General features: G+C 44.1%; 1 protein-coding gene across 7 annotated transcripts; it reads right to left on the reverse strand.

Annotated features, from left to right (window-relative positions):
• Positions 1-191: 191 nt before the first annotated feature.
• bcl9 (BCL9 transcription coactivator) lies at positions 192-25,134 on the reverse strand. 7 transcript variants are annotated; one of them, XM_029458806.1, is made up of 11 exons: positions 24,786-24,945; positions 23,586-23,643; positions 22,898-23,067; positions 9,908-10,351; positions 7,925-8,238; positions 6,839-6,946; positions 6,506-6,692; positions 5,258-5,354; positions 2,959-5,149; positions 2,218-2,490; positions 1,030-2,066 (listed from the first exon to the last, which is right to left on the reverse strand). In XM_029458806.1, the coding sequence occupies exons 4-11, from the start codon at positions 10,192-10,194 to the stop codon at positions 1,030-1,032; spliced, it is 4,494 nt and encodes a 1,497-aa protein (XP_029314666.1). In that variant the 5' UTR covers positions 10,195-10,351; positions 22,898-23,067; positions 23,586-23,643; positions 24,786-24,945. The 7 variants fall into 7 exon arrangements, with proteins under 7 accessions (XP_029314667.1, XP_029314666.1, XP_029314663.1 ...); XM_029458803.1 differs by having other exon boundaries at positions 24,598-24,945; XM_029458804.1 differs by lacking the exon at positions 24,786-24,945 and adding an exon at positions 23,979-24,427.

The raw sequence follows: 25,134 nt of genomic DNA on the forward strand, positions 1-25,134 counted from the left end.
GGGTATTAGCAGTATTATTCACACTGGCGAAAGTTGAGTCCTGAAAGTTTTGGAGCACCAAGTCAAATGTCAGACAACTTGAAATGGACCTGGGGATAATCATTGTGCTGCAAAGCTGCCAGGATCCTCACACTTAATGTGTTGCCCTCAATGGTAAAAATGGAGAAAGAAGACGCTTTCTGCAGACAGTCCATGTTTGTGCTTTTTTAATAATACTATTATCTTAATGAGGTCATAGTTTGGTTTGTTATACACTGGAGTTACAAAGGAAATTAAAATAGACTAAAATTCGAATAGCCCACCAATGGTAAACAGTACAGTATTTTTAGGGGGCATTCCTCCCCCAATGAAAGTTGGGTAAGAGGAGTTGAGAGGTCACTGATAGAATGCCTATACATACAGACACATACATACATACCACACAAACATACAGTCTGTCAAGCACACACACACACACACACTCACACGGAAATACTGTACAGAAACTGTCAAAACAATGGAGCGAGAGACAAGATGGAGTTCCACTAAAGTCTTCACAAAGCACAAATTCTTATTCCTTTCTCTTGTTCCATACCACTTTCATGACAAATTTGTTTGTTTTTTTATTTGAAAAAAGTAGACATATACTGTAGCATCTCCACGCTGACTTTGAGTTAGGTCGATTCCTCTTTGATGTTGAAAGTCATCTTTATAGTCAGATAATCAAAAAACACAAGAACAGTTTTGCGAAATTGATGCACAACAATCCCATACATTCTGAAGTTCATGAATCAAAATTCAATGTTCTTGTGGCAAAAGTACTCCAATCTGGGCCTATCCGAGTCTCCATTGGAATAGTTCCCACAGGACATTACTATGTGACTGGTTAGCTCCATTATGTTTGTTTCTGGATACATCCTCTCTCTTGTATTATACTTCCTTTACTTGAGTCCATCAGAGTTTTCTGAACACTAGTCTCCACACACCATCACCTTTACTCCATCCTTGTGTATTGTCCAAGAACATTCTACATACAAGGTTTCTGTTGGATTAGAACATTCCAGGGCCCGGACTGAACCCCATGTCCATGTCACGTGGCCTCATCTGACCCCCCATCATCATTGTCTGCTGTGGGGGGCCGCCCATGCCCTGCAGTGACATCATCATGTTAGGTGAGCCACCAGGGCCTGGGTGGGACATTTGCCTCCCCTGCATCATCCCTCCCGGACCCCCAGGAGACATCATCCGGTGCTGGGGGCCCATCATGCCTTGGCCCATGAATCCAGGTGGCCGCATCGAGTTGTGGCCAGGGTTGCCCATTGGCATGTCTTGGGGACCCATTACCCCACCAGGCCCCCCTGGCATCCCCCCCATCCCCTGCATGGACATCCCCATCCTTGGTGGGCCATCGCCCATCATGCCCTGCATGGGGAAGCCAGAGGGGTGTGGTGGTTTTCCCCCAGGATTGTCTCCCCCACCTCGGGGAAAGTAAGACAGAGTCTGGCTGGGCTTCTCTGACGGGATTATCCTGGAAAGATCAAACTCTGGAATGCCAGATGCTCCTGGTCGCATCACCTCATGTAGGTCTGCATCACTGAACCCACCTTGCATGCTGTTGAACTCTGGCCCTCCAGGAGTATTGGGCTTGCACATACCCCCATCACCCCCTCCCCCGTGAGGCATGTTCCCCATCCGTCCCATAGGTCCTCCTTCTCCCTGGAAGCCCATGGGATGGCCAGGGAAACCTTGTGGACCAGGACCATTGTGCGGGGAGAAAGGGCCTTGTTGGGAAGGGGACTGGGTGAGGGGGTAGGCCTGGCCTCGGTGAGGATAACCCATACGTCCCTGGGACATCATTTGGGGGTTTCCCATACCAGGGTCTTGGGGATTTGGTGGTATCATCATGCCATGAGGCATCATGCCTGGGCCCATATTAGGGGCATTGGGAGAGGGCATCTGTGAGGGCATACCATGGGACAGGGGCTGGGATCCCATTGGATTCATACCCAGAGGGCTGAGGGCAGACATGGGTCCAGCATTTCCAGGTCCCATCATACGTGGATTGCCTTGGTGATTCATTACCATACCTGTATATGCAAGACACAAATAAATGATTATATATTCAGTACATGCACTTTTGAAGCAGATCAAAGGAGGATTAGTATAAATATGGCCCAGGGTGAGAGGAAATGAAAGTACAAATTAAACAACAAACTAAATATATTTCACATGTCTTACCATTATTGTTCACTGACGGCAGGTTAGGGGAGCGAGCCGGGGGCGAGTCGTCATCAGAGCTGGCAACAGTCTTTATGGCATCATGATAGAGTGGGGTGGAGCTGGGCATTGCAAACTTGGACATGCGTGACATCATGATGGAGAGAGGGTTCTGGGATAGAGTTGGCTCAGGGGGTATGGTGTACGGACTGCCAGACGGGACGTTGCCTGGGAGTGACATAGAGCCAGATGGAGCCCCTGATGAAGGAGGGGCTGAGGGAGGGCCGTTACCACCTAGAGGATGGCATGATGAGAGAGAGAGAGGACATAACAAAGAGATGATACATCTTAGTCGTTGAAACTTTTCATTCTCGGGCAGATTGTTTTTTTTTTTTTTTTAAATCTGTGATGATATGTAGCAAGAGTGCTCAGAGGCTCAGTGAGATCTAAATGGTGTGGCCACATGAGGGAGCCACTGGACCATAACACACCAAACTTCACCCCACCCCACATACAGATGTGTTAACTTGAATGAGAGCTGCACTAGATAATAAATAGCTTCTGCATACATTTTTCTTTTTAGCATTTTTCAGTTTTGTTCTGATTTCAAAGGGTATTTTACATCACAGAGATGTGACTAAAAGTGTAATCAAATTTAACAAGAAACCATTTAAAAACCATAGCCCAATATTAACTGAATTTAAAGATGCACAGAAACAGGTGCTGCTGAACACATAAAATATAAGAAAGAGACTGTTTTACCTTGCTCCATGCTCCCCATCATGTTTGGTGAGGTGATACTGAGGGGAGGCTTGCCACCCTGAGGTGGTACTCCAGGACTCTGCATGGGTGGTTTTGGTGAGGATGCCCATCCTGGAGAGGGGTTAGGAAGAGAAGGAGACCTCATATGAACAGGAGAGGCACCAGCTGATCCCATCATGGAGTGGGGAGATTTCATTGGTGCGGAAGCTTGAGGGGGTGGAGGGGCATTGGGGCCGGTGGGACCAGTGAGCATGCCAGCCAGCTGGGACGGTGTCTGAGGGGATTTAAGGTTTCCAGAGGGAGAGCCCATCATGGGGGACTGCACTTGCCTCAGAGGAGGGGACTTAAGTGGGTTGATACTGGGAGAGTTCCCCCCTCCTGCTTGGACATTCAGATCTGCTGGCTTGCGGCCCCTCTGACCTTGTGAAGGGCCACCAGCAGGGGGAAGGTGGTTCATACGGCCATTACCTCCTGTTGGTGTAGATCTGTGGTCTGGACCAAAGGCTTGATCTGCATGTGGACCCCTCATTCCTCCTGGACCCCCTGGGAAGGGCCGCCCAGGTCCCATAGGAAAGTCGCCTGGCTGTGACTGCTCAGAGAAGGGAGGACCCTGCATGGGTCGGCCTTGTGGACCCATGTTCTCCATTGGAGGTCCTCCTCTCATTCTCATGATCTCGTCGGGACTCATATTCATGGAGGGATCTCGTAGCTTGGCAGGGTGCATATGAGGTCCGGGGCCGGGCCCCATGCCAAACTCAGGCCCCATTTCCCTTCCCCCCATTCCCTGGAGCCTGGAGGATGGGCTCATAGGACCATCACCGGGCATTCTGGGAAACATGCCCATGCCATTACCAGGTTCCATGCCACCTCTTTGGTGCCCCATCATCCTTTGCATGTCCATCATCATCCCTGGAGGGAGGCCCTTCTCTCCACCCATACCTTGGTGGAACATTGCTTCTTGGACTGACTGAGGATTTGGGAAACGCTCCCCACGACCCCCTGGACCAGCAAACATTCCCCCAGGTCCTCCAGGGAAGCCTCGTGCATCTCCCATCCGGGGAGGCATGTCGTCAGGCCAGCCCATTCCAGGCCTTGGGGGTCCCTCCATCTCAGGGTTCATCATACCAGAGAAAGGCATCCTCTGCATATGTGGGGGCATACCCCTGGGGCCAGGGCCCATGCTCATGCGCTCCTGGTAGTGCTCGGGGGGACCACCTGGTCCTCCCCACATCTCCCCTGGGCCCATCTGGTAGGGAGGCGGGGGGCCTCGCATCATGCCACGTGGACCATGGGGGTGCATCATCATGTCTGGAGGGAGTGGCCGGTGTTGCATTTCTTGTTTCTTCCTCTTCTCTTCATAAAACTCCTGCTGTAGCTTCAACCAGGCCACCTGTTCTGGGGTCATCTGATCTCCGTCTCCACAGCCCACTGGACCCCCCATATGTGCACCCATTTCATCTTGTGGAAATGGGGGCATGTCTCTGGGACCATGGGGTGGACCATGGGGTGGACCGTGGGGTGGGCCAAAGAGTGGACCTTGTGGACGAGGTCCTCCTGGCCCACCTGGTGGTCCAAGGCTCTGAGACTGCGCCATCATAGCCTGCAGAGGGCCCTGCTCAGACCTACGCGGTGCACCATCAGGGCCTCCATCATGGGGTCCACCATGAGATTGTGGGGGCCCAGCATTAGGGGCATCACGGTCATCAGGGAAAAGCATGCGCTGAATATCTCGCAAGGTCTGCAGGGAGCGCTGGCGATGCTCCAACTGTTCTTGGGACAGGCCCTCTGTGTTGGCCTCCATGTTCAACAGCTCCTGGGCCAGCTGCTGCTGTTGCTGCTGCTGCTGGGGCGTCAGACCCGCTCCACCAGAGCCTCCACCCTGCCCTCCTTCACCTGCTGTCGGAGGGTTGAGGCCTGCCTCAGATTGGGTGACAGGGGCCTGGTCAACTGGAGCTATAGCGTTACTCGGGCTACTGCCGGGAAGGTTTTTGGATTCCATGCCTGCCGAGGATGACCCTTCCTGCGTAAGAACACCAGATTGGCTCCCTTGGTTTGAAGGCTGGGGTGGGGCTGGCTCTGCCATTCCAGGTAAGGACGGCTTGGATCCAGGCTGGTGGCTCTGATCTTGGGCATGGGACGGGGGTTGCTGGGGAGGCTTGGAGTCATTTCGGAGGGCACTTGCTGCATTGTTCTTTAAAAGAGTGACAGAAATAGGATTATGTTTTGACACTCTCATGCGAGATGTTTGTGTATGAAAGGATATATGCGTGTTTGTTAAAAGATGCCTGTGTGTCTTTACCAGGAGGAGGTGAGCTTTGTCCTTGCTGTTGGAGATGTTTTTCATGTGGAAGGCAATGATGTTTTCTGTATGGCCAGTTAGAACTGCATCAGCTGCCCTGAGGACAAGAAGGCAGACAGTCAGATATCAGTCATCAGACACAATAAATACATATGTGTGTCCATTTGAGAGATGGTGAGCCGGATGAATGAGTACTAGATGGGACCATGAAGGTAAAACCAAGGTCAACAGACTAAGCAAACACGCACACACGGATGTTAATCTAAGTGTATGCTCCCACTGACACACACATGCTTGTGCAGATACACACAATGGACTTAGGCTACAACTGGGAAAGTTGGGGGAAGGAGGAGAAGTGGTGGGAAGCAAGTGTCTTTACACATACACACAAGGAGCTGCAACAAACATCAAAGACAACAACAACCACTGATGACAGGGGTACAGAGATATACTTCAGGCAATTGACATAGTTAGTAATTCCATTTAGTTTTGAACTTTTATTCCACAAAGGGTTTCACTGTGGGTGTATGTTTTGCTCATGTAAAAAAAGGGTTCAAGTATTAAGTTGATGATTTAATTAGCCTGTCTAATTACAAATATTTAAAATGTGTCGAGCTTCAACTGTAAATACTAATCATAACTAAACGATAGGTACGCACACATTTCTCCACCCAATACCAATAATTAACTGCTTCTTATGACCGATAAACAATAATATTAAATTGACCTGTTAATGCACACCTGAGTAAGAAAGGCTAAGGTGTAGTAAGCAAAGATGGATTTAATATTTCATAGCCCTGACTTAACCAATTCAGACTTTCATTAGTATTGTTAACCAAAACATAAACAATGAACAGTTCCGAATAATTTTTCTAGTAAAATATAACAAAAATCAGCTTGCGGCACTTATTTTTCTTCTGTGTTTATTGATGGATCGCATACACACACTTTAAAAAAGCTGCATCTACTGTATTGTAGTTACTGTATTGTAGTGTGTAGATGCTGTTCTTGTTAAGTCAATGAAATCCATTTGACCTTTATCTGCTATAATTTCATTATCGGAATAATACATGATGATATACATTTCCCCATTATTGGCCCAATATACAGTATATCATGCATTCCTACTAAACAACAGTTCAAACACTAAACATACATGCACAATATATGCTTGAGAGTTTCTGAGCAAGAATAGTATGGAAGATACTAGCCGTGACAGATACAAATAGTTATATTCAGATTCCTTACTTGTTAGCCATCTCCGTGGTGAAGACATACACAAGTTTTGTAACTGGTTTCTGGCCACTAGCAGGTTCTGTTGTGGAGCCCTGGCCTCCTAGTGTATTGTGGGAGGGTGTGGAGGAGCGACTGAGTCCGGCATTGGAGGTAGAATGTGTGACGGAGTCCTGGGGCTTCACGTCACTGGAGTTGCAGTCTACAAGGTGACAACAGAGAAGACGATGGATTTAGGACCAGCACAGGCCTATGGGTAATGTAGTTCTACTGAGGAGCTGACATAAGTCAAGTTGATCAGTGGAGGGACTGCTCTGCATGCTTGGATGCACACGTTAACACACTTACTGAAGAATCCTTTGTCATCTTCGTCACTTTCTCCCCCAGAGCACCAGTCAGCTCCACTGTACGGCTGCCTCCTCTCTGCCACACACATCCTCTTCACCCTGCTGCTGTCTGTACACACACACACATACACACCACACATCAGTGGGCTTGGGTTTATCCGTTTGGGTGAGAACTAGGGACAGCAAAATATATTTTTAAAGATGTCCAAAAGTTTCCTTTTCTAGAAAAATAAATAACTATGTAGAGCACTTTTCAAAAAGAAAGTTATGCAGCAGTACAGGATAAAAAATTAACAGCAAAACCAGCCATGGGCTGTAATTAGGGAGTATTTGTGCCATTTTCTCATTAATCAGTGCTGAATAATTCTAATAGACCGCCTCTGCAGGAAATGATACGTGTAGTATTACCAGATGCATAGCAGCAATCACAACACAAGCACTGCAGACATGACACTGTTGAAGCACTGTAGGTCCACTATCCTGATCAAAGCATTTCATTACAAGCACATGGTAATTATTTTTGGTAACAAAGTATGAAAGCACAGACACTAATGACTCCTAAAAACATTTTCAAGAACCTTGTCCACTTACCTTAGTTCAACTACTTTATCACTCTGGTGAGAATAAAAACCTATTAACTCAGTGTTTCCCCTAGGTTTACTGTTTACTGGTGGCGCGCATACTATTTAGTTCTCCCCTCTCCTTTCCTCCGCTCTGTAGGTGTGTGTGTGTGCGCACGAGTGTGTGTCAGCTGCGAAGCCCCGCCCTTCGCAAAATGGAGCGATGGAGAGAATGTGAATGCGCACAGTAGATCGTACAAACGTGCATTAGATCAATAACATAAGCGTTTAGTGTATTTAATAAAAGAGCACCAGTCAATGTGAAAAGTGAATTGTGAATAAATAAATAAAAATGAGAAGAAAAAAAAACACCTTGAATTTCAGACGTGGCGCGGGGCTCCATTAGAGGGCGCAGCGCCCCTCCAAGACAATGGTAGGGGAAACACTGTAACTAATTGACATTTATTTAAATTTCTGACCACAGCTACAGATGGTCGGATTATAATGAGTACTACCGTGGTTCTTACCTTTTTCCTCACTTGTGGGTGTGCCGCTCTCTGGCTGTTCAAACGACTCCACTGAGGTGCTCCTCTCCCTTTTAACTTTAACCTTGGAGCTTGAGCTAGAGGTCAGGCCCTGGCCATTCTTCAGCCCCATGCCCCCTGCCACATTCTGCGCCCCTTTGGAACCCAGGGTCTTGGGGTCGCAGGGTGAGGGCTGTGATTGGCTACCAGTGCTCCCTGGTTTACCCTGATTGGGCATTTTAGAGTCCATCTGGGTGCCAGTGGAGGGGGACATGACGGGAGGTGAGCGTACCATGGCCTCCGTCTTAGGTTTAGGGCTGAGAGAAAAAGATCACAGGCATAATTAAAAGAGGGAAGACTGAAAGAAAAATGTTTTTGCCCTCTTTTTTCCCCATTGCAACTGTTAAACATGATACCATTATGGCATTGGGTGTATGAGTATGAACTCTATATTAGGTTATTGGGAATTCCTTGCGCAGTTAAACCTGAAGGAACAGACTGTAAAGACACAGGCCATGTACAAATGACTGACTAGTTATGAGAGCAGTTTAGTTCAGGCAAGCAGGACACATCCAACTGGCAGAGAACTCCCTTACCACACCCTAATCTCTTTCTCTCTCCCTCATGCACGCACACAGACACACACACACACAGAGACACAAACACACACACACACGAAGCATGAAACAAATGCCAACATGTCCAAAAAGCACAGCCGCAGCCTTGCACACTTAATGTACGTTCACACAGACACAGAGCTAGTAGAAAACGAAGGCAAAGCCAGAATTTTGGCAGTCCAGACAGCTGTTTCCAGAGGCTCCAGAACCATGAGTCAGCAGGGGAAACTTCCAACCTCAGTGTACTCCCTGACCCTAGAACAGCTCTGGATCACGCATCAAGACCTTTCAGGTAAAACAATTGTGCGGAGAAGCTGATGTTAGAGCTGCATTACACCTGACCTACACTGGCTCTCTAAACAGCATGGGTAAGGACAAAGTGACATGCTCAGGTTTGTGTCCACTACAGATCACATACCACGTATACACACCTAGTAACGACATGCCAAGGTTGCACAATAGTTAACAGTGACACCTTAAAAACAGGAAGGTCTCAGCTGTGGACATGTGTGTGGAGATTGCACAGTCTCCTCAAATGTAAATACAGTAACACATTAAAAACATGAATGACAAAGCCACTAGCTTTAGAGATGGTGGCTCAGTGCTTTAAATTGTTGGAATGGGTCACATTTCCCCACCGGGATTAATAAAGTGTGATTTAAACAAATGCTGCTTTAGGACTTGCCTGAACCTTTCTGTAGACTTGCTCCGGATCAGCTTTTTAAAAATGCAAAACTCAGCACATTATGCACCTTGCAACTGGTAAGATATAAGAGTTTCACAACTTACCAAACAATGGGATGCACTGATCACTCTGCAACCAATCGTATCAGCCAAAAGACTGCTTAACTTTGCATGTGGATTTGTCTTTTTTTTACAGAAAATGGTTCCATAGATTACAAGTAGCCTGTGTTGAGAACTGTTTTATTTATTTATTTAACTTCATTTTGTTTAGTTTTCGTTGAGTGTTTGTATCTGTTCTCTCTTCCCAACTGTTAATAAACACTGACAACTAATGTTTATTCATTTGTGATATTGTGAGATGATTTTTTGTTAATTACTTGAAACGGGTTTATGTCTGTACTGGACAGAAGCTTCTCCCCCCCCAGTAAAGCATATTTCTATGCTATTGATGTGGAAAGACAGGACTTCAGTCATCAGCCATTAGTAGTACATTACAACGATGCCTAGGATAAATACATGATTTAATGTCACTGATGACAACAAAGTTGTTCAGCCATAAAAACTGCTGTTCGTAGAAAGTCTGGATTTAATAGTCGGAACAATGTTTGGCTGATTAGACAATCATCAGACACACACACACACACACACACACACACACACACACACACACACACACTCCACTCACCTCTGCGTGTTGGTGGACGGGGAGTTCTTTAGCCTATTGGAGTGCATTGATGGGGCTCCCAGGACTACAGAACAGGGTGGAGTGATGAGCTGGTGTGGACTGCCGGCATGTGTAAGCGGCGCTTTGGCGCGCACGTTCCTGGAGCCAGGAACAGGATTCCCTATGTTTGAGAGGTTTCCACGACCGTCCTTGGTCTCCTCTCGCTCTTTCTTCCCTCGCTCCTTCTTGTTGAAATGTGTCGCTGCTGTACCTGCCGCCGCTGGCCTCTCCTCTTGGACCTCCAACATTCTCTCTATGTCCTTGTCTGTGTTGGAGTGTGTGTGCGCGCGTGTGTGTGTGTTTGTGAGAAAGTGTGTATAAACAATAACAGTCCAGGAGTCTTTTCTTGTTCGGTGTGTATTTATGAAACTCCCCCAAGGGGGCTTTCAATGGCCCTTGGGCACACTGTTGAGAGAGAAGAGAGAGGAAAAAGAACAGTTAATAAAAGTGGAAGAGAGGGCCACAGCCTGAAAAAACTTAAAGTGACACCCATCCAAAATCTTTTTACTATCTATTTGTGTAGGCTTGAAAGGTGGTTGTTAAAAGTTGGGTCAATTTCTCTTTAACAGTGGCTTTGGTCAGCTTTAATTCATGTCAGTGGGAATGGATTCACATTTTGATTATGTCTGTCAAGCAATTACATTTTTTTAACTGGGCGCTCTACCTGGTAGAGGCTCCCATGTACTAAAGACGAGTCCCTTGCTGCATGTCTTCCCCTCTTTCTTTCCCCCTTTCCAAGTCAATCCCCCCAAAAAAAGTAATCCAATTAAATTTCATGATTTTTGATTAATAAATACATTAATTACTGGGACACTTTAATAGAACAAAACCATTGTTAATGGTATTTTGACAGCATATATGAAGCATCAAAATGCTCACAGAACCCTCTCAAAACTGTGCTGCAGCATCGTCTCCATCTGCCACCTTTCAACACTACATTGAGTTTTATGTGGACCGATACAATTACCAAAACAACCCGTTTCGTGTATATATATTGCATCATAAGTGACAGGAAATTGTGTTAAGATATTTTTGGGTTTAACAGAGAATTCAAAATTAATAATCAATATTGGTATTGGCCTAAAAACATTCAAACTCCACCAGCCATCAGGTTAGCATAAAGACTTTGGGTGGAGTAACGCTTTAACTGTATAAATACCAGCACTAAATTGTAACTTAGCAAACAGTGAAGTGTGTTGGTGGAGTGGGAGAAGTAGTCCAAACTAACACTGTGTGTGTGTGTGTGTGTGTGTGTGTGTGTGTGTGTGTGTGTGTGTGTGTGTGTGTGTGTGTGTGTGTGTGTGTGTGTGTGTGTGTGTGTCACAAGAATTGCATGAGAATCTTGCTCAAAAGAACGGCCCAGTCAGTCAGATTACATTGTCATCCTGAAAATATTTAGGATCTCTTCCAAAAACACTCAAAATTGTAACTGGCTCCAGAGTTCCCCCGGGGAGAAGGAGGGGGGCGTTAAGGGGGGGCGTCACTGGGAACCAGACAAATACACAGACTCCTGCTACAGCAGCAACACTCGTCTCTCGCTGGACTACAGGAGAAGTGATTTACAACTATCAGGGCCCACAGATCACTACTGCACGCGAGCAGAGGCTGGCTTCTCCACAGGGATAGAGGGGGGAGCACAGCGGAGCCTTGTGTATCCAAACTACACTGATTAGACTAACCTTTAACTATTGACTGCACATCGAACGGTGATTTGACTTCATGTTTATTTACAACACATCCGCTTGACTCTTTTCTATTTTGCGACACAACAGGCTTTGATACTGGGGAAACAAGGACCGCAACACACAATTATAAATGAGTCATTCTGCAGCAGTGATGTGCAACACACCGAAATCCACAGAAAAGTCATGCAAGGGCTCAAACTATAGAACTGTTCACAGTTGTGTCAATTTGGTGTCTAAATAATTTCACACTAACAGCAGAATAGACATTTTCTACTGGCGTCAGGTCAGTAAGTTGTAGCTAGAGTTTGGGCTTTGTTAGAGCAGACTTTCGATTAAGGGAGGATGAGACAAGACAGTGGCAAAAACAGAGATGCAACACTGTCAATTATAACATTCAGGATTCAAAAATAGACAGTGTGGACAAAATCCCTTACTCCTTACAAGAGACATTTGACACGTGGGGATTCAATGGCACACATAAATCATACATTAGGACTGCATTCATTCGTCCAAAACCGCTTACAATAAATGCTTTCACTCTTCATAGGAACAACATGAAAATATAACATTTTGTACCTCCCTCCAAAACAACTAAAAGAATGTTCAGTAATATATAAATGCTTAGAGTTTTGTCTTATAAAACAGACATCAGTGAGTGTACATAAAGGCCAGGGTATGCTTAAAAAAAAGTGTTCATATAGCATGTTGTCCAACCACGTCTTTTTATAGCTATTCCGAATGGCTAAATTAAAAAAAAAAAAGTGGGGCCAATAGCCTGCCATCACAGAAAAGTTTTTCTCAATGGCATTCAAGGAGTTTCACTCATTTGCACATACAAAAAAAGGACAATAGCATGGAGAATTCAAACTTGAGAGAGAAATTTAAATACTGCTTACTTTCCCAGCTCCGCACACCTCGTCATTCACTGCGTGAAGTTTGCACGAATGTTGGATTTTTGATTTGAGCTACCGGTATTTGTAAAAATAGTCGATTGCAATCCCTTCTATTCCGACATCACAAATGAGTGGGAAGAAGGAGGTTTCAGATTCTGTTTGATCTTCTGAAAAGCACTTTGTTTGAAGCATAGGGGCATGGGGTGTCTAGGTGTATTTTATAAAGGTGAGTGTCCAGCCTGCTGTGGTTGGGTGTGGGTGGGCAGTGACTCTGCTGTCCTGACTCAAATGGAGAGATTATTCCTCCACTGTGGGGTGAGGACAGAGACGAGCCTTGGCCGAGATGATGTACCACAGGGGCCTTGAGACATCCTTGAGACAGCTCGTCGAAATCCAATGTAAAATAGTGTTCAGTTTGCTAAAAGAGATCGCAAAGGAACCAGCCTCGTACCTCGTTCAGCCTCAACTATCATGTATGCCCTCAAGGGGTGTTATCTAAAACCAAACCCAAACCATGCACAAATACGTGTAATGTGAGAATGTACATGTATACAGACGCAAACAGCAGGACCTGTCAATCACCTGTTCCCTCCAATCGCACGCTAACGAGACACTAATTGGGGAGCTTGCTGACATGACTGTCATAAGTAACGCACTGACACGCTTGCACACACATCAGACTTGCACACTGAAGCCAACCTTGCGCACACAAACACACACACACACACACAACAAAACACCATAGAGGTAATCACAGATATTTCTCTTCCTCCATCTCCAGTAAAGAAGCTGAACTGTCTATCACAGCACACACGGGGAGCTGCAGTGCATGCAAGTTAATGGGAAAACAGTATAATGAGGCTCTAAAAATGAGCTTCTTGCCTCTGATATAAATATGAGGTTCCACATGAAAGAGGGCAGAGAATAGTTCAATTCAATTAGATATGGGTTTTGCAATGCGAGTGGCACTGGAAGGGAGCATTTCATTTCATGCTTATGTAACAGTCGTCGTACGCTGGCTAAGCCAAGCGCAGAGAGTAGACCTTCCCTGCTACGTCACCCAAATTCCTCTGAAGGGGAGATGGGAGGCTTTATAGTAGAGCATCTACTGGTATGGGGGGGAATTCAAAAGGACCTTGCTCCCTAAAATATTTCACAATAATAGTACAAAGATGTTATTTAAAAAATATGGGGGGGGGGGGGGGGGGGGAACACTCAGGTGCAAACACACACCAACTCTCTCCCCTCTACTCAGCCCTGCTGTTGAATGTAAAAGGGCCTGCTGATGTTTCAGCCTTATTTATGCAAATCCCATTTTGCAGTTCAGTCACAATGGAGTATCGCTCTCTCTTTCTCACTCTCTAGCTCCCCTTCACGCTCTCCGTCTGCTCGGCCTCCATCTCAAGAATTTCTTTAGCCCATTATTTGTTTAGGCCAATATCAGACACATTATTTCCACCTCTCCTCACAGTTTTCTGCAAGAATACACAAAAAACGCACAGCCCATCAGCAAGGAACCGCGCAGTTTGAAGAAGCAGCAGCCAGCTCTCTCAAACAAAAGCCTTTCAATGTCTTTACACAAGGGCACAACTTGTGTGCACCCAATATTCATTCAAATCAAATTACCACATGAAGTCTCAAGTCAAAGTTTTGCAACAAAAACCCAATGAAAAGAGGATTTATAGGTCTGGGAGTCTAATAGCTTTAAAAAAAAATTGAAAAGCAGCCACAGGTGTGAATGATGAGATAATGGCACATTGTAAATTCAAACTTTGCAAAAAAAACTCTTCACTGTCTTGAGAGCAAGTGTAACGTTTTCAAACGCGGGGAGACAACAATCCAGTCCTTCAACGAGGTACTACACTGCGTGTAATGTTGTTTTACTCTTGTGATACGAGTCATGCATTTAACCTGATGAGGGTTTAAGGACTGAAATGTCATAATTAAAATATGTACAAATGTTTGACAGTGTGCCAGATATTATATATTTTTTTCACCCAGGGTTTTTGGATGCAACGCGCCTGTATATAAAACCTTTTGGTGTGCAACAACTTTGTTGCAATTCTTGACAAAACATCTAAAATGGTTTCCTTATTTTAGAGCGCAGCATCATGAAGTCAGTAATATGACTCATGAAGTTAGCAAACATTAGTTACTGGTTATACCCGATCAAACACAGACAATAACCCCAGAGTGTATTGACTTGAGGACAGGTGCGTCTTATTGTTTAGAAATTAAACCTTTATTTGTATGACAATGAATGTGCTACTTCTTTATTTTTAAAGTTAGAAACTAGCTTTAACTTAATCACCATTAAATCTAAACCAATGCCCAACCTTTACTTTTTGTTACAATTTCCATAGTGATTGTTTTGCTAAAAAGATATCGCTGAAAGGCATTTATTGTGCAGACTTAAAATCAAGTGCAAAGGCTAGTTGTACATAACCAGCTTCCTTACTACAACATGTTTCCACACATACCCGTCTGGCTGCTGGTGAAGCAGTAACTCACTGAAGAAAGAACAAACTGTATTAACTCTCCTTAAAGAAAGTACAAAGCAAAGCCAGACTTCTGCTACCCTCCAAGCAAAGATCTATTGGACATCCCGCAGTACGCTGGCTGAGGAAACCCCTGCATGCTCACCTGTTGAGATGGCTCCCTAAGAGCGCGATCACAACATGCCACACCCTGCAGATAGCACTCATGAGTCACGCTTGGTATTGAATGTTGGGAATGCAAAGTGTCACTAAAGATAGAGCTGTGACGCCACAGATGTAACATTTGACATGAAGCATCTACCATGACAGGAACACGGGTGCCCACACATGCGCAGGACAATTATTTACAATGAACATTTCAGCATACTCCAAAACTTAACTATACAAGAGGTGCATCTCCAGCCGTCTCCACCCAGGATCCCTCTTCTGCTCACCTGAAGGTGTTATAATCTCTTTCCCTCACTCGGCCCTTGGTTATCCCCAGTACTAGCTTTCTCTCTGCTGGTCTGTCTCTCCTGCATTTGAACAACAACTCTCATTCCCCCGTCCTCGGATCATCTTTTCTACTGGTCCGCAGACGATGCCCCTCAATCCCCAGGGAGGCGACATGTGTGTATTGTCACATTTTGTCATATCATATCGTGGTGACAGAAGCCTCGCCGTGTCCATCACAATGATTGAAGTGGCAATGAAAGAAAAAGGATGGGATACAGGGGGTGTGATACAGATTTCCCCGTAGGAGGAGGGGGGATTATTACACAAGTCGCTCTCCTCACAGAGAGGGTGTCTGTGTCTGAGACACACACACAGCTGACTCACTAGCGACACATCTGCTGGCGTAGCCTGGGCACAGTGCCATGTGTGGCGGCCAGCTCCAGCAGCAGGACTGGCACTCAGCACTTCGGCCTGCTCTGATCTGTGTCTCACACACTTCACCCTGCTCTTCCATCTCTGTCCATCTGCCCTGTGTCTCTGGCTCAGTGGGTGTGTCTTGCTTACACACACACACACACACACACACACACACACACACACACACACACACACACACACACACACACACACACACACACACACACACACACACACACACACACACACACACACCTTTCTACTCAATACGAGACAAAGGGACTGTAACTGGCAAAAACAATGTGCCATTATTTCTTTAACAAAAAAAGCGTGGGGACAAATTTGAGGCATGCCCGTATCAAATGCTTACAATACGACTATTGTGGTCAAAAGTATAAAAAGGTAAACAACACATTTACCTTGTGATTTTATTAGACAGAGAAACTAAACAGTAAAGCATATACTGCAACTTTTGGACTCTGCAAAGACAATGAACATAAAATAAACTTTTATAAAAAAGCAAGGTTTATTGGTCAATTTCAGACATTTGACTGGAAATTACTTTAAATGCTCTCCTCTGCTAGCAGCGGCTGTGCGAGCAATGAAAACAAAAATGAAAAACCATGAGCACAAATTAAGCATTACCTGTAAAGATAAAACACCTACGCAATATGCTCAATGCTGTGGAAGCAAGATTTCTTCTTTATCAGGAACATCCAACCATGCTCTCCCTCTCACTCACTCACTTAACCTCACAACTTTGTACCCACAATGGGTTGCACATGTAAGCATAGCGAGCCTTGGCTACAGCAGCTACAGATGGAGTCTGCTTCACCGTCATACTGTAGAACACTGAGGTTTTCTGCCTGTAATTTATAAGTAGTAAGCAGAGTATTTCAGGTCTAATAAGTGAGACCGACCCTGGACCCGGTTCAGATTATGTTGATTCAAATTGGGTCCAGGTTAGGGTTTTGGGTCTATGAATAGATAGGTCTCATACACAAATGGATCTTAGCGAATTTGGCGTCCGCTCTGAATATGTGTTCATCTCAAGCTTAATAGTCATCGAAATGTAATCCAACTAACGATACTAAGTTAAAGCAGTGCTGTTGATTCAGTTTTGGGTAAATAAGTTTTGGTATTATTTTATTTGTGGCTTCTAGGAGATGCACGGTGTGAATAAGGAGCAGTCTCTCTTTGGGTCTGTTTGGGTTAACCTCATTTTGGATACGGTCTTAAATCATCCTCAGGTCTAGTTCAGAATGAGTCTGAATCTTTTCGAAAGCCATTTGTATTAATTAATATTAATTTATGCAAATCAAATTAAGGTAGGTTTTCCTCAGGACCGAAATGTTGAACACATGAAGATATTTGTCTGACTTGTGGCCAAACAGAAACTCAATTTGCTTAATAGAAACTCTGCTGCCCTCTGTGCAGACCCCTTCTTTCCTCCCTTCTCTTGACCATGCTCTCTGGTCCGTGACTCCCTCCCTCCATCCTGGCGGTCTCTCCCACACTCGGGGCCACATTCCTCCCTTGTTCATGCTGGGAGGACGTCTCCCTGTGGCTAAAAGCATTGTGGGAAATCCCAACGACCAGTCCCTCAAGAGGCTGAGTGTAAAGTGTAAAAGGAGGCTGCCGTTCATTACCTGCTGGTCAAAAGGCTCTTCTTGCAAGCCACTTGCAATTATACTGCACACTTACACAAGTGTCATTAATCTCTTGATACTAAACCTCCCAACAAACAGCACAGAAATATCAAATACCCACATTCAAAGCAGCAGCCAGTCAATGCAACCCACGCCGTGCAAAACCTCCATTTATGGCACGATGAACATTAGGCAGGAAAGGAATGATATTTTAAGATGTTCAACTCAAAATATTTTTTTTCCATAGATTCTTTTTGTACATTACAAATCACTAACAGAAACAAGGTGCCTTCTCAACCTGTCAGACCATGTGATACAGTTCAGGTATCTCCACTGACCTGGCATGACATCAAACAAGCATAGACATATTTCACTCAAAGCCGAACACACAGTATACAATATATGCTCCGTCTCCTCTCCTATCGGACAACAAAATTAGCACTCTGGAGAGAATATGAGCCAGATCGTGTCCCTGAAATACCCCAGTTTGCACGTGCGTGTCATTCCCATGGAATTTTAAACACACTGGCAAAAACCTGCCCAATTAGATATACAGGCACAGAGCAATATACGTGCACATGGAAATACTCACATGCGGCAGTAGTTAGCCGTCCTAATAATGTCTGAGACGCACTAAAACCGGTTCTACAAGTTTATGGCATCTGCTGTTCCCATGAGTCTGAGCTTACGTTCCTCTGAAACTATGAATGCTCTGAAACAAGACATGTATACCCAGCTATTACCCGCATGATAATATGTTGAAAGCACTCAGTATGTAACCAAGGTAAAGTTGCTTGAAAAATGAATGAGAGAGATTGAACTTCCTAAATAGCCCTTAACACCTTTTCTTCTCAGGAAAGGAGATGATAATGTTGTATAGCTGTGGTAGCTGCTATCAAAACGGTCAATGATATCTTCAATAGGAGTGTGAATGTAACAATGTACTGCAATTATGACTGGAAGAAAATCTTTGCTCTGTATCTTTGGGCCATCAGATCGTTTTTTCATTATGTTCACGGTCGGTAGAAGTGACTGAGAGGCACGGAAAATACATTCACTTCCTTTGTTTATGACAGGTGAGCAAAAACACAAACATGAAGGATGAAGATGAGATTTGTGGAGTTCAAATCTAAAAGGTGGGGCACTATTTTGGAAGTCATGATTAAAAAAAAAAAAAAACTGATGTGAATCACGGGCACATCCAGCTCGACACCATCCAGAACTAAACTGTGGAAGCAGAAAGGAGGGAATTGCCTGCCCAACAGACACCAGACACATCCCAGTAACTTTGACAACACACTGCCTCCAATTATCTGCTCCACATAATCCAATATATTAAAAGACAAAACTAGAAAAACCACCAGAAATCCACTCAACATTACAGAATTGTAGCTCTCAAGGAAACATGTTGGCACACTAGTACTTTAGGGATCAATATCATATTTTATTGGGAGGTCCCTGCTGATTGCCACCCGGTGTGATGGATTGAAATTACGAAAAGAACTACAACATGTCATTTGTGGGGGGGGTTAACGTCACATTGATCAGACTGTAATTGCGACTGGGTTAGTGTCAGCTCCTAGGTTTTGTAGTTCTTAGCAAAAAATAACTACAGGGGTGGCAACAAACTAGTGGCAAAATGGCTGCCAAGCGGGGTCACATCTTTAAAAATAAAATTAAATCAATATTACCCAATACACTGTTTGAAGTTTCATTTGTTAACAAACCACAACTGTACACTCGGTAAAGCTTTGCTCACAAACTAACGTGAAAGACTCCCAAGGACTTTGTGCAAAGCACTAACACACGGCATCAATTATCAGGAGCTCGACTGAGAAACAGGATTAAAGATACCAGAAGCTTCCTCTCAAAGAACACTTGATGATGAAAATGCGACACAGCCGATGGATGCTTATCATTGGTTGATTAAATCTAAGCCCTTTAAATTGTGTCACATGCACCAAGTTTTATGGTAAATTGACAAAGTGCAGAAAATCAGGAATCTTATCTTCTGCCTGCTGGAGTGCACACAAACAAATACATGTTTTAATAAATCCCAGGAGGTGCATTGGCAAAAAATCTTAATTTAAATACAACAGTCTGACTGCTGTTTGCTCTCTAAGCTTCTGCTGGTTATCATTGTGCCATGGTGCTACATTAACCTAGGCTAACTAGAGTAGCTGGAGAGGAACTCAGTCTGTCTGGCAACTTTAGGCATAAACAGTTGGGGTGATTGCAGGTCAGAATGGCCCCCAGGTTCCACCTGAGAGCCGCTGTTTGAGAGGACCCCTCCCCTCAGGGCAGGAGGAGCAACATGTCTGTGCAGTTACTGTCAATCACAGCAGAGAAACATGAAAGCAGAATTATAGATACATTCTGACTCAGCCAGACATGTCCCTGAGGATCCGGTATGGGCAACAATCCCACCACACAGCCACATAGACTGAGACCTCCTACACTAAAAAGGATGTGAACTGCAGCCAGTCGAAAAACACATTCATATTTAAAGCTGCAACTGTTCAGAAAGGCACACTAAGCTGTAAAGATTTACTATTAGAAGCTGGTCCTTAGAGTCCTAAAAGATTTGTTTTAAAATGACGTCCTCCTGCCTTGTGTAGCCCATTTTCTTTTTTTATTACAATTTATCTTTATAACATTTCTAAGTGATGACGACTGCTTTGTATTGGTCAGCGTAGAATTTGAACAAATGAATAAATAAAAAGGAAACAACTGATGCACTTATTCTTCTACACGCTGAAAATGCTGTGCGGCATGAAAGGCTATAAATTAAGTAATAGATATTTCTGTCATCATTTGATCGATCTAAAATATTTAACACTAGTTTCCGTTTTGAATAACTGCCGTACATGCTCCTTAAACAACAGGGTCTAAATTATTGAGAACACTGATCACATCTTTTACTGTATTGTCTCCCATTTTATACAGGAGACACTACAACACATTATTTGTTTTATTGTTATTGGGCTTATCTTGCTTCTGCAATTTATAGCTTGGTCTTTCACAAGTGCTATACAATTATTATTTTTAGAGATACACTGATTCCACTTTTCGCTTTCTAAATACCGATTCTGACACCTACACTCGGGGTACTGACTGATATCAATCCAATAGCAGTTAACTTTGTTCTCTCTCATAAAGAAATCTGTGTAACCCACTGAGTGCAACTGATTTTACTGGAAAAGAAAGACGTGACAACCGCCCATTATGACCACTGGTGGTCGGAAATGGACAATATTAACAGCAATCAACAGCCTCAGAAATTTTATTAACTTCAAGGCTTATGCCCTCAAACAGTAAGTTAAATCTAGTAGTTCTGAACGTACTTCTACAAACTGAGGAAGGCAAAGTGTCTTCTGTCAAGCCATACTTTCTTGGAACTAGGAAACAAATGCACATTTTGGAAACGAGTGAGATAATACCCTCTAAATAATTTGTGAATTCTCTTTTTTTTGCAGTTGTGCCAACATATCTTAACATGTTCTGCCGGAAATGTCAAAGTTAGTGGACTGTATATAATTGTACGTGACAATTTTATATACAGTAGTTCAGTAATGTTGGCCTTTTAATTTCCCTTACATTACAGCAATAATTCAACATCACTCTAAACAAGTTAAATGTTTGGAAGCTAAATGTAAATACTTTGTTTATGAGCAAAAAAAGATCTTAATGACACAACATAGTAAAAAAAATAAAAATATTTCAACAATACACAAAACGGACACACTTGGGTCTAATCTGCTGTATGAATGGGGAGGGGAGCCTCCTGCCACCCACTACACAGACGATGAGACAAATCGCCTATCCAACACATCCCTCCATGTCATACACAACACGAGCCTTGTGAGTTTTAATTAAAAAACCCATGAAGCAAACAAATGCACAGAAACATGAGAGGCCAATACACAGAGGAGGAAAAATAAATCCTTTGCCGCTTTACATCAATATCCATTTCCCTGTGTCCTTCCCCTCACTGTGGTTTTTGGTTAACACACTTCGGATTAGATAGCAGATAAATAAACAGTGTGGACAGCGTTCTCAGGAAGAGCGACCTGACCGTGTTGTGTCCTCAGCATGTGCAGATGTGAGCGTAAGACCAAACATCGCACTGATAGTCCAAAGCAGTGAAGTCCTTTTCCTCAAGCCGCTTCCCTGAGCATCACGAGTGGCTATGCAGGGGTAACTGCTCTACAATTCAAGGCCTCTCTCATCAGACTGCAGCTATCAGTGCAAGCACGACCATAGATAAATGTCAGAGACTGTGACTGGTATTAGGAAGAGCCTGTGATTTGCTTGTTACTGTTGCATCAGAGCCGTGGTAATCTAGCACGTAATCGCACCAGTTAGTCTTCGAGTGCAAGAGTTAAGTGTTTGCTGCTATGCTTTATCTTAATTTTAAAAACAGAAATACTATAGTTAGGGAAATGCAGCAAATGCTACAGAGGAAACGCTGACAGACAGAAATATTTCATTCTTTTATATTCTGCTTTACTGCTTTTCATATGGTGAAAACAAATTATTGCTTTTCTGCTACACCATCACGACCTTATTCACTCATTCACTACACCCTATACAACAGAAACTCAGTAAATTGAGATTCACGGCAATCATTAAGCATCGTCATTGCATAACTGACAAGTTTGGCATCACATGAGATAGTTTTGCATATAGTCGATATACACATAGAAATGTGATGCATTGCATTGTGGGATTCTTTGCAAATGGTATTGCTTTTTCCCCTGGGTAAATCAGAAATGAAAATGATTGTGCAGTATTCCTAACACCTAAATCCACTAGTATGAAGCATCGTCAACCGCTGGGAAGTTTTTTTAATTTATTTATTGTGAGAGCCACTGATTGTGTAGAATGTGCTCGCCATCCCGGCACCGAGCGCAGACTGTGAGAGAGAACGAGAACGGAGAACCTAACTTAAACAATAAACAATAACAATAAAGCACTTCAAAGTGAGTGCGTGTTTAATCACAGACTGGGTCGTGGGATTTATATTAACAGGTAAAGTCCAGTCTGGATTTGACTTGGAGATAATTGCGGGCCACGGGTCGGTTCCAGTAAGCTTTGTGGGGAAGGGTTTGCAAAACTGGACCCGTGCATGACTCTGTATAGTCAACAGGGAGTGATAGTTTCCCCTTGTTTTATGGTACTTGGTTGTTGGCATTTCTACAGTTAAGCTTACAGAGAAGAAAAGCAATAAAAAAAATTGGGATGAGAGAACAGCATTTATGTGCAGTCTGTCACGGGTGTATGGTTTTTGAGAAAAGGGAAGATGTGCACGTATGAAAGAAACTCTGTAATAAAGTGTGAAAAAAAAAGAGAGCTAAGAGTTGAGCTGGGTTACCTCAGAAGCCCCCCTGCCCTTTCAGCAGGGCCTCATATGGAGAACCAGGCCTCAGGTCCCCTGGGCACTGATGTCTGCTCTCCACTCGACTCCTCCCAGTCAGCCACAGAGGCTGTGCAGGAACCTGGCTGGCCCACTCACGACACCTTACAGCCACAAGTCATTCACACCTGAAACAGAGGGAGACAACTTTGCTCATCGGGTGAAAAACAAACAAGCAAATGGCAAGGAAAAGCACTCAGTCACTCATGTTGACAAGACCAACATGTAGCAAACACATAACCAGCGCAAAGCCTAGGTCATTAGGGGCTACAGTAACCGTGTATACTTGCCTTTTTAACCCAGACACTCGTTTATACTTCAGTTATCGACCGGAGTACACATAAGGGACTACAAAACAGCAAATGATACTCTACCAAGAGCTTCCATGCTTCTTTGCATCCAAATATCAACGGTGGGAATGAAGCAGTGTATTTTCTTACACCTCGGTAATGTAAAGAAAATAGGGCAGGAGTAGTGACCATGGAAAGGATAAATATGAAAACAGCCTGAAGACTATGCAACAGATACACATTGTGGCAGACAGCAGTGTTGCCTAGCAATTGAAGAGACCAGAATCCCGAAACAGGAAGGTCTGCAGTTCAATCTCAGCAACTGGCAGGTATGCTTCAAAACACTAAACCTTTACCTGCTAACACAGGGGTCGCTCTGGATACCAGCATCAGCTAAAAGGACTCGAAGGCAAACTGCAACAAAGCACAAAAGCCACTGACATTTTTTCTTTACCATTATGATGGATAACACAAAGCATTAAGGCAATATGATGATAGATACACATGTAATTATGAATGTATTTTTGTGAATTGAATGTATTTTTGAGTCCTTGCTAAATGTTTTCTAAAAAAAAAAAAAAGGAAAATAAATGACTTAGGGACACTTATTATCCTGTTTGTCTTTTACTAAACACGTTTACACTATAGGACCTGTGGATTTTTTTTACCCACAATTCAAGTTTAAAAAGATTGGTAAAACTAAAAACACTGAACACATTCTTTGCCATGATTTGCTCTGTTGGTCTTACCAAGTTAACACAGCACAATGCCACACAAGTTACTCACAAACGGGCCTACTCGAGGAAGTCGTCCTAAAATATAAACAGGCATCCACAAACCTAAAACTCTGCAAATAAACGTAAAGCACAAACAACTACAGAGACTAGGCTTCCCCCCTGAAATCTCAGCGCCTCACTGGACAACTCTTGGCGGACAAAGTAATTCCATGGCGCTTGAAACTCCAGGAACTTTTTTTTCTTTTTCCTAAAAGAAGTTGTTCCTGTTTCGCCAGAGAACTGGGGGGGAAGGGAGGACTTCAGCACTTGCATTCATGGAGCGTCGGCCAGCGCAAACAAAGTCTTCCCCGAAGAGGGAGGCACTGGACGGCGGCTCAGCGCGAGAACAACGACGTCGGCCACAAGCACATAAAAAGAGATTCACTGTAGTGCTTTGTCTGCTAATAAAACAATCCAGGCCCTCCTTAGAAAAACGTTGATTTTCAAGTTCTGTTAGCTCCGTTCACAATGTAACAATTAAATCGCTCGGCAGATGATAGGGCTGGCCGACACAATCAGTAGCTGAGGCCTATAATCTCGCTACGCGTTTATAAATCATATCAAACACATTTTTAATAAAGCAATACAATACCAGCGGCGTGGTACTCCCGAAGAATGCAGAACATGCATGCTGCATTGTATCCTTTTTTCATTTTTACGAAGCACGGGCGGTCCTCCAGTATAATGGGGTAAAAACCAATATTTCTCCGCGGGTTTTACACCATGCTGAAAACATCGTGAATAATCCGCTTTTGGTGCGCTGGGAAAAACGGCATTTACGGTTTAAAGGGTGTTCACTGTCTGTCAGGCCAGACACGACGTGGGTTTGCTAGCCAGCCTTCGGGGACACAGGCAGAGAAGAACGGATACCGGAGTGAGATGTCCCCGGGAGGAGGACCCGCGTGTGCCCGTTGCCAGGAGGCGAGCTGTGGTACCGACACTTTCCACCTGGATTTCAAGAAAGAAACACTCACCTGGAATGCTATCTTAATTTTCCGTTTTCCTCGAACGACGGAGTCATACCGTGCACTAATCAAATCACAACATTATCACGGGAACATTATAAAATAGAAATATGTCTCCCCCCTTTCGCCCGAGCTTTCCAGTGGTCCTACTCCATTACATCCCA

The sequence above is a fragment of the Cottoperca gobio genome, chromosome 21, assembly GCF_900634415.1.
Source record: "Cottoperca gobio chromosome 21, fCotGob3.1, whole genome shotgun sequence".
Taxonomy (NCBI): domain Eukaryota; kingdom Metazoa; phylum Chordata; class Actinopteri; order Perciformes; family Bovichtidae; genus Cottoperca; species Cottoperca gobio.

Coding starts and splice junctions, on each gene's coding strand:
- bcl9 (XM_029458807.1), bottom strand. CDS start 10,194: ATGTTGGAGGTCCAAGAGGAGAGGCCAGCGGCGGCAGGTACAGCAGCG. Junction 5,150..5,257: donor ACAAAGCTCACCTCCTCCTG/GTAAAGACACAC, acceptor ACTCTTTTAAAG/AACAATGCAGCAAGTGCCCT. Junction 2,491..2,958: donor GATGGGGAGCATGGAGCAAG/GTAAAACAGTCT, acceptor GCCATCCTCTAG/GTGGTAACGGCCCTCCCTCA.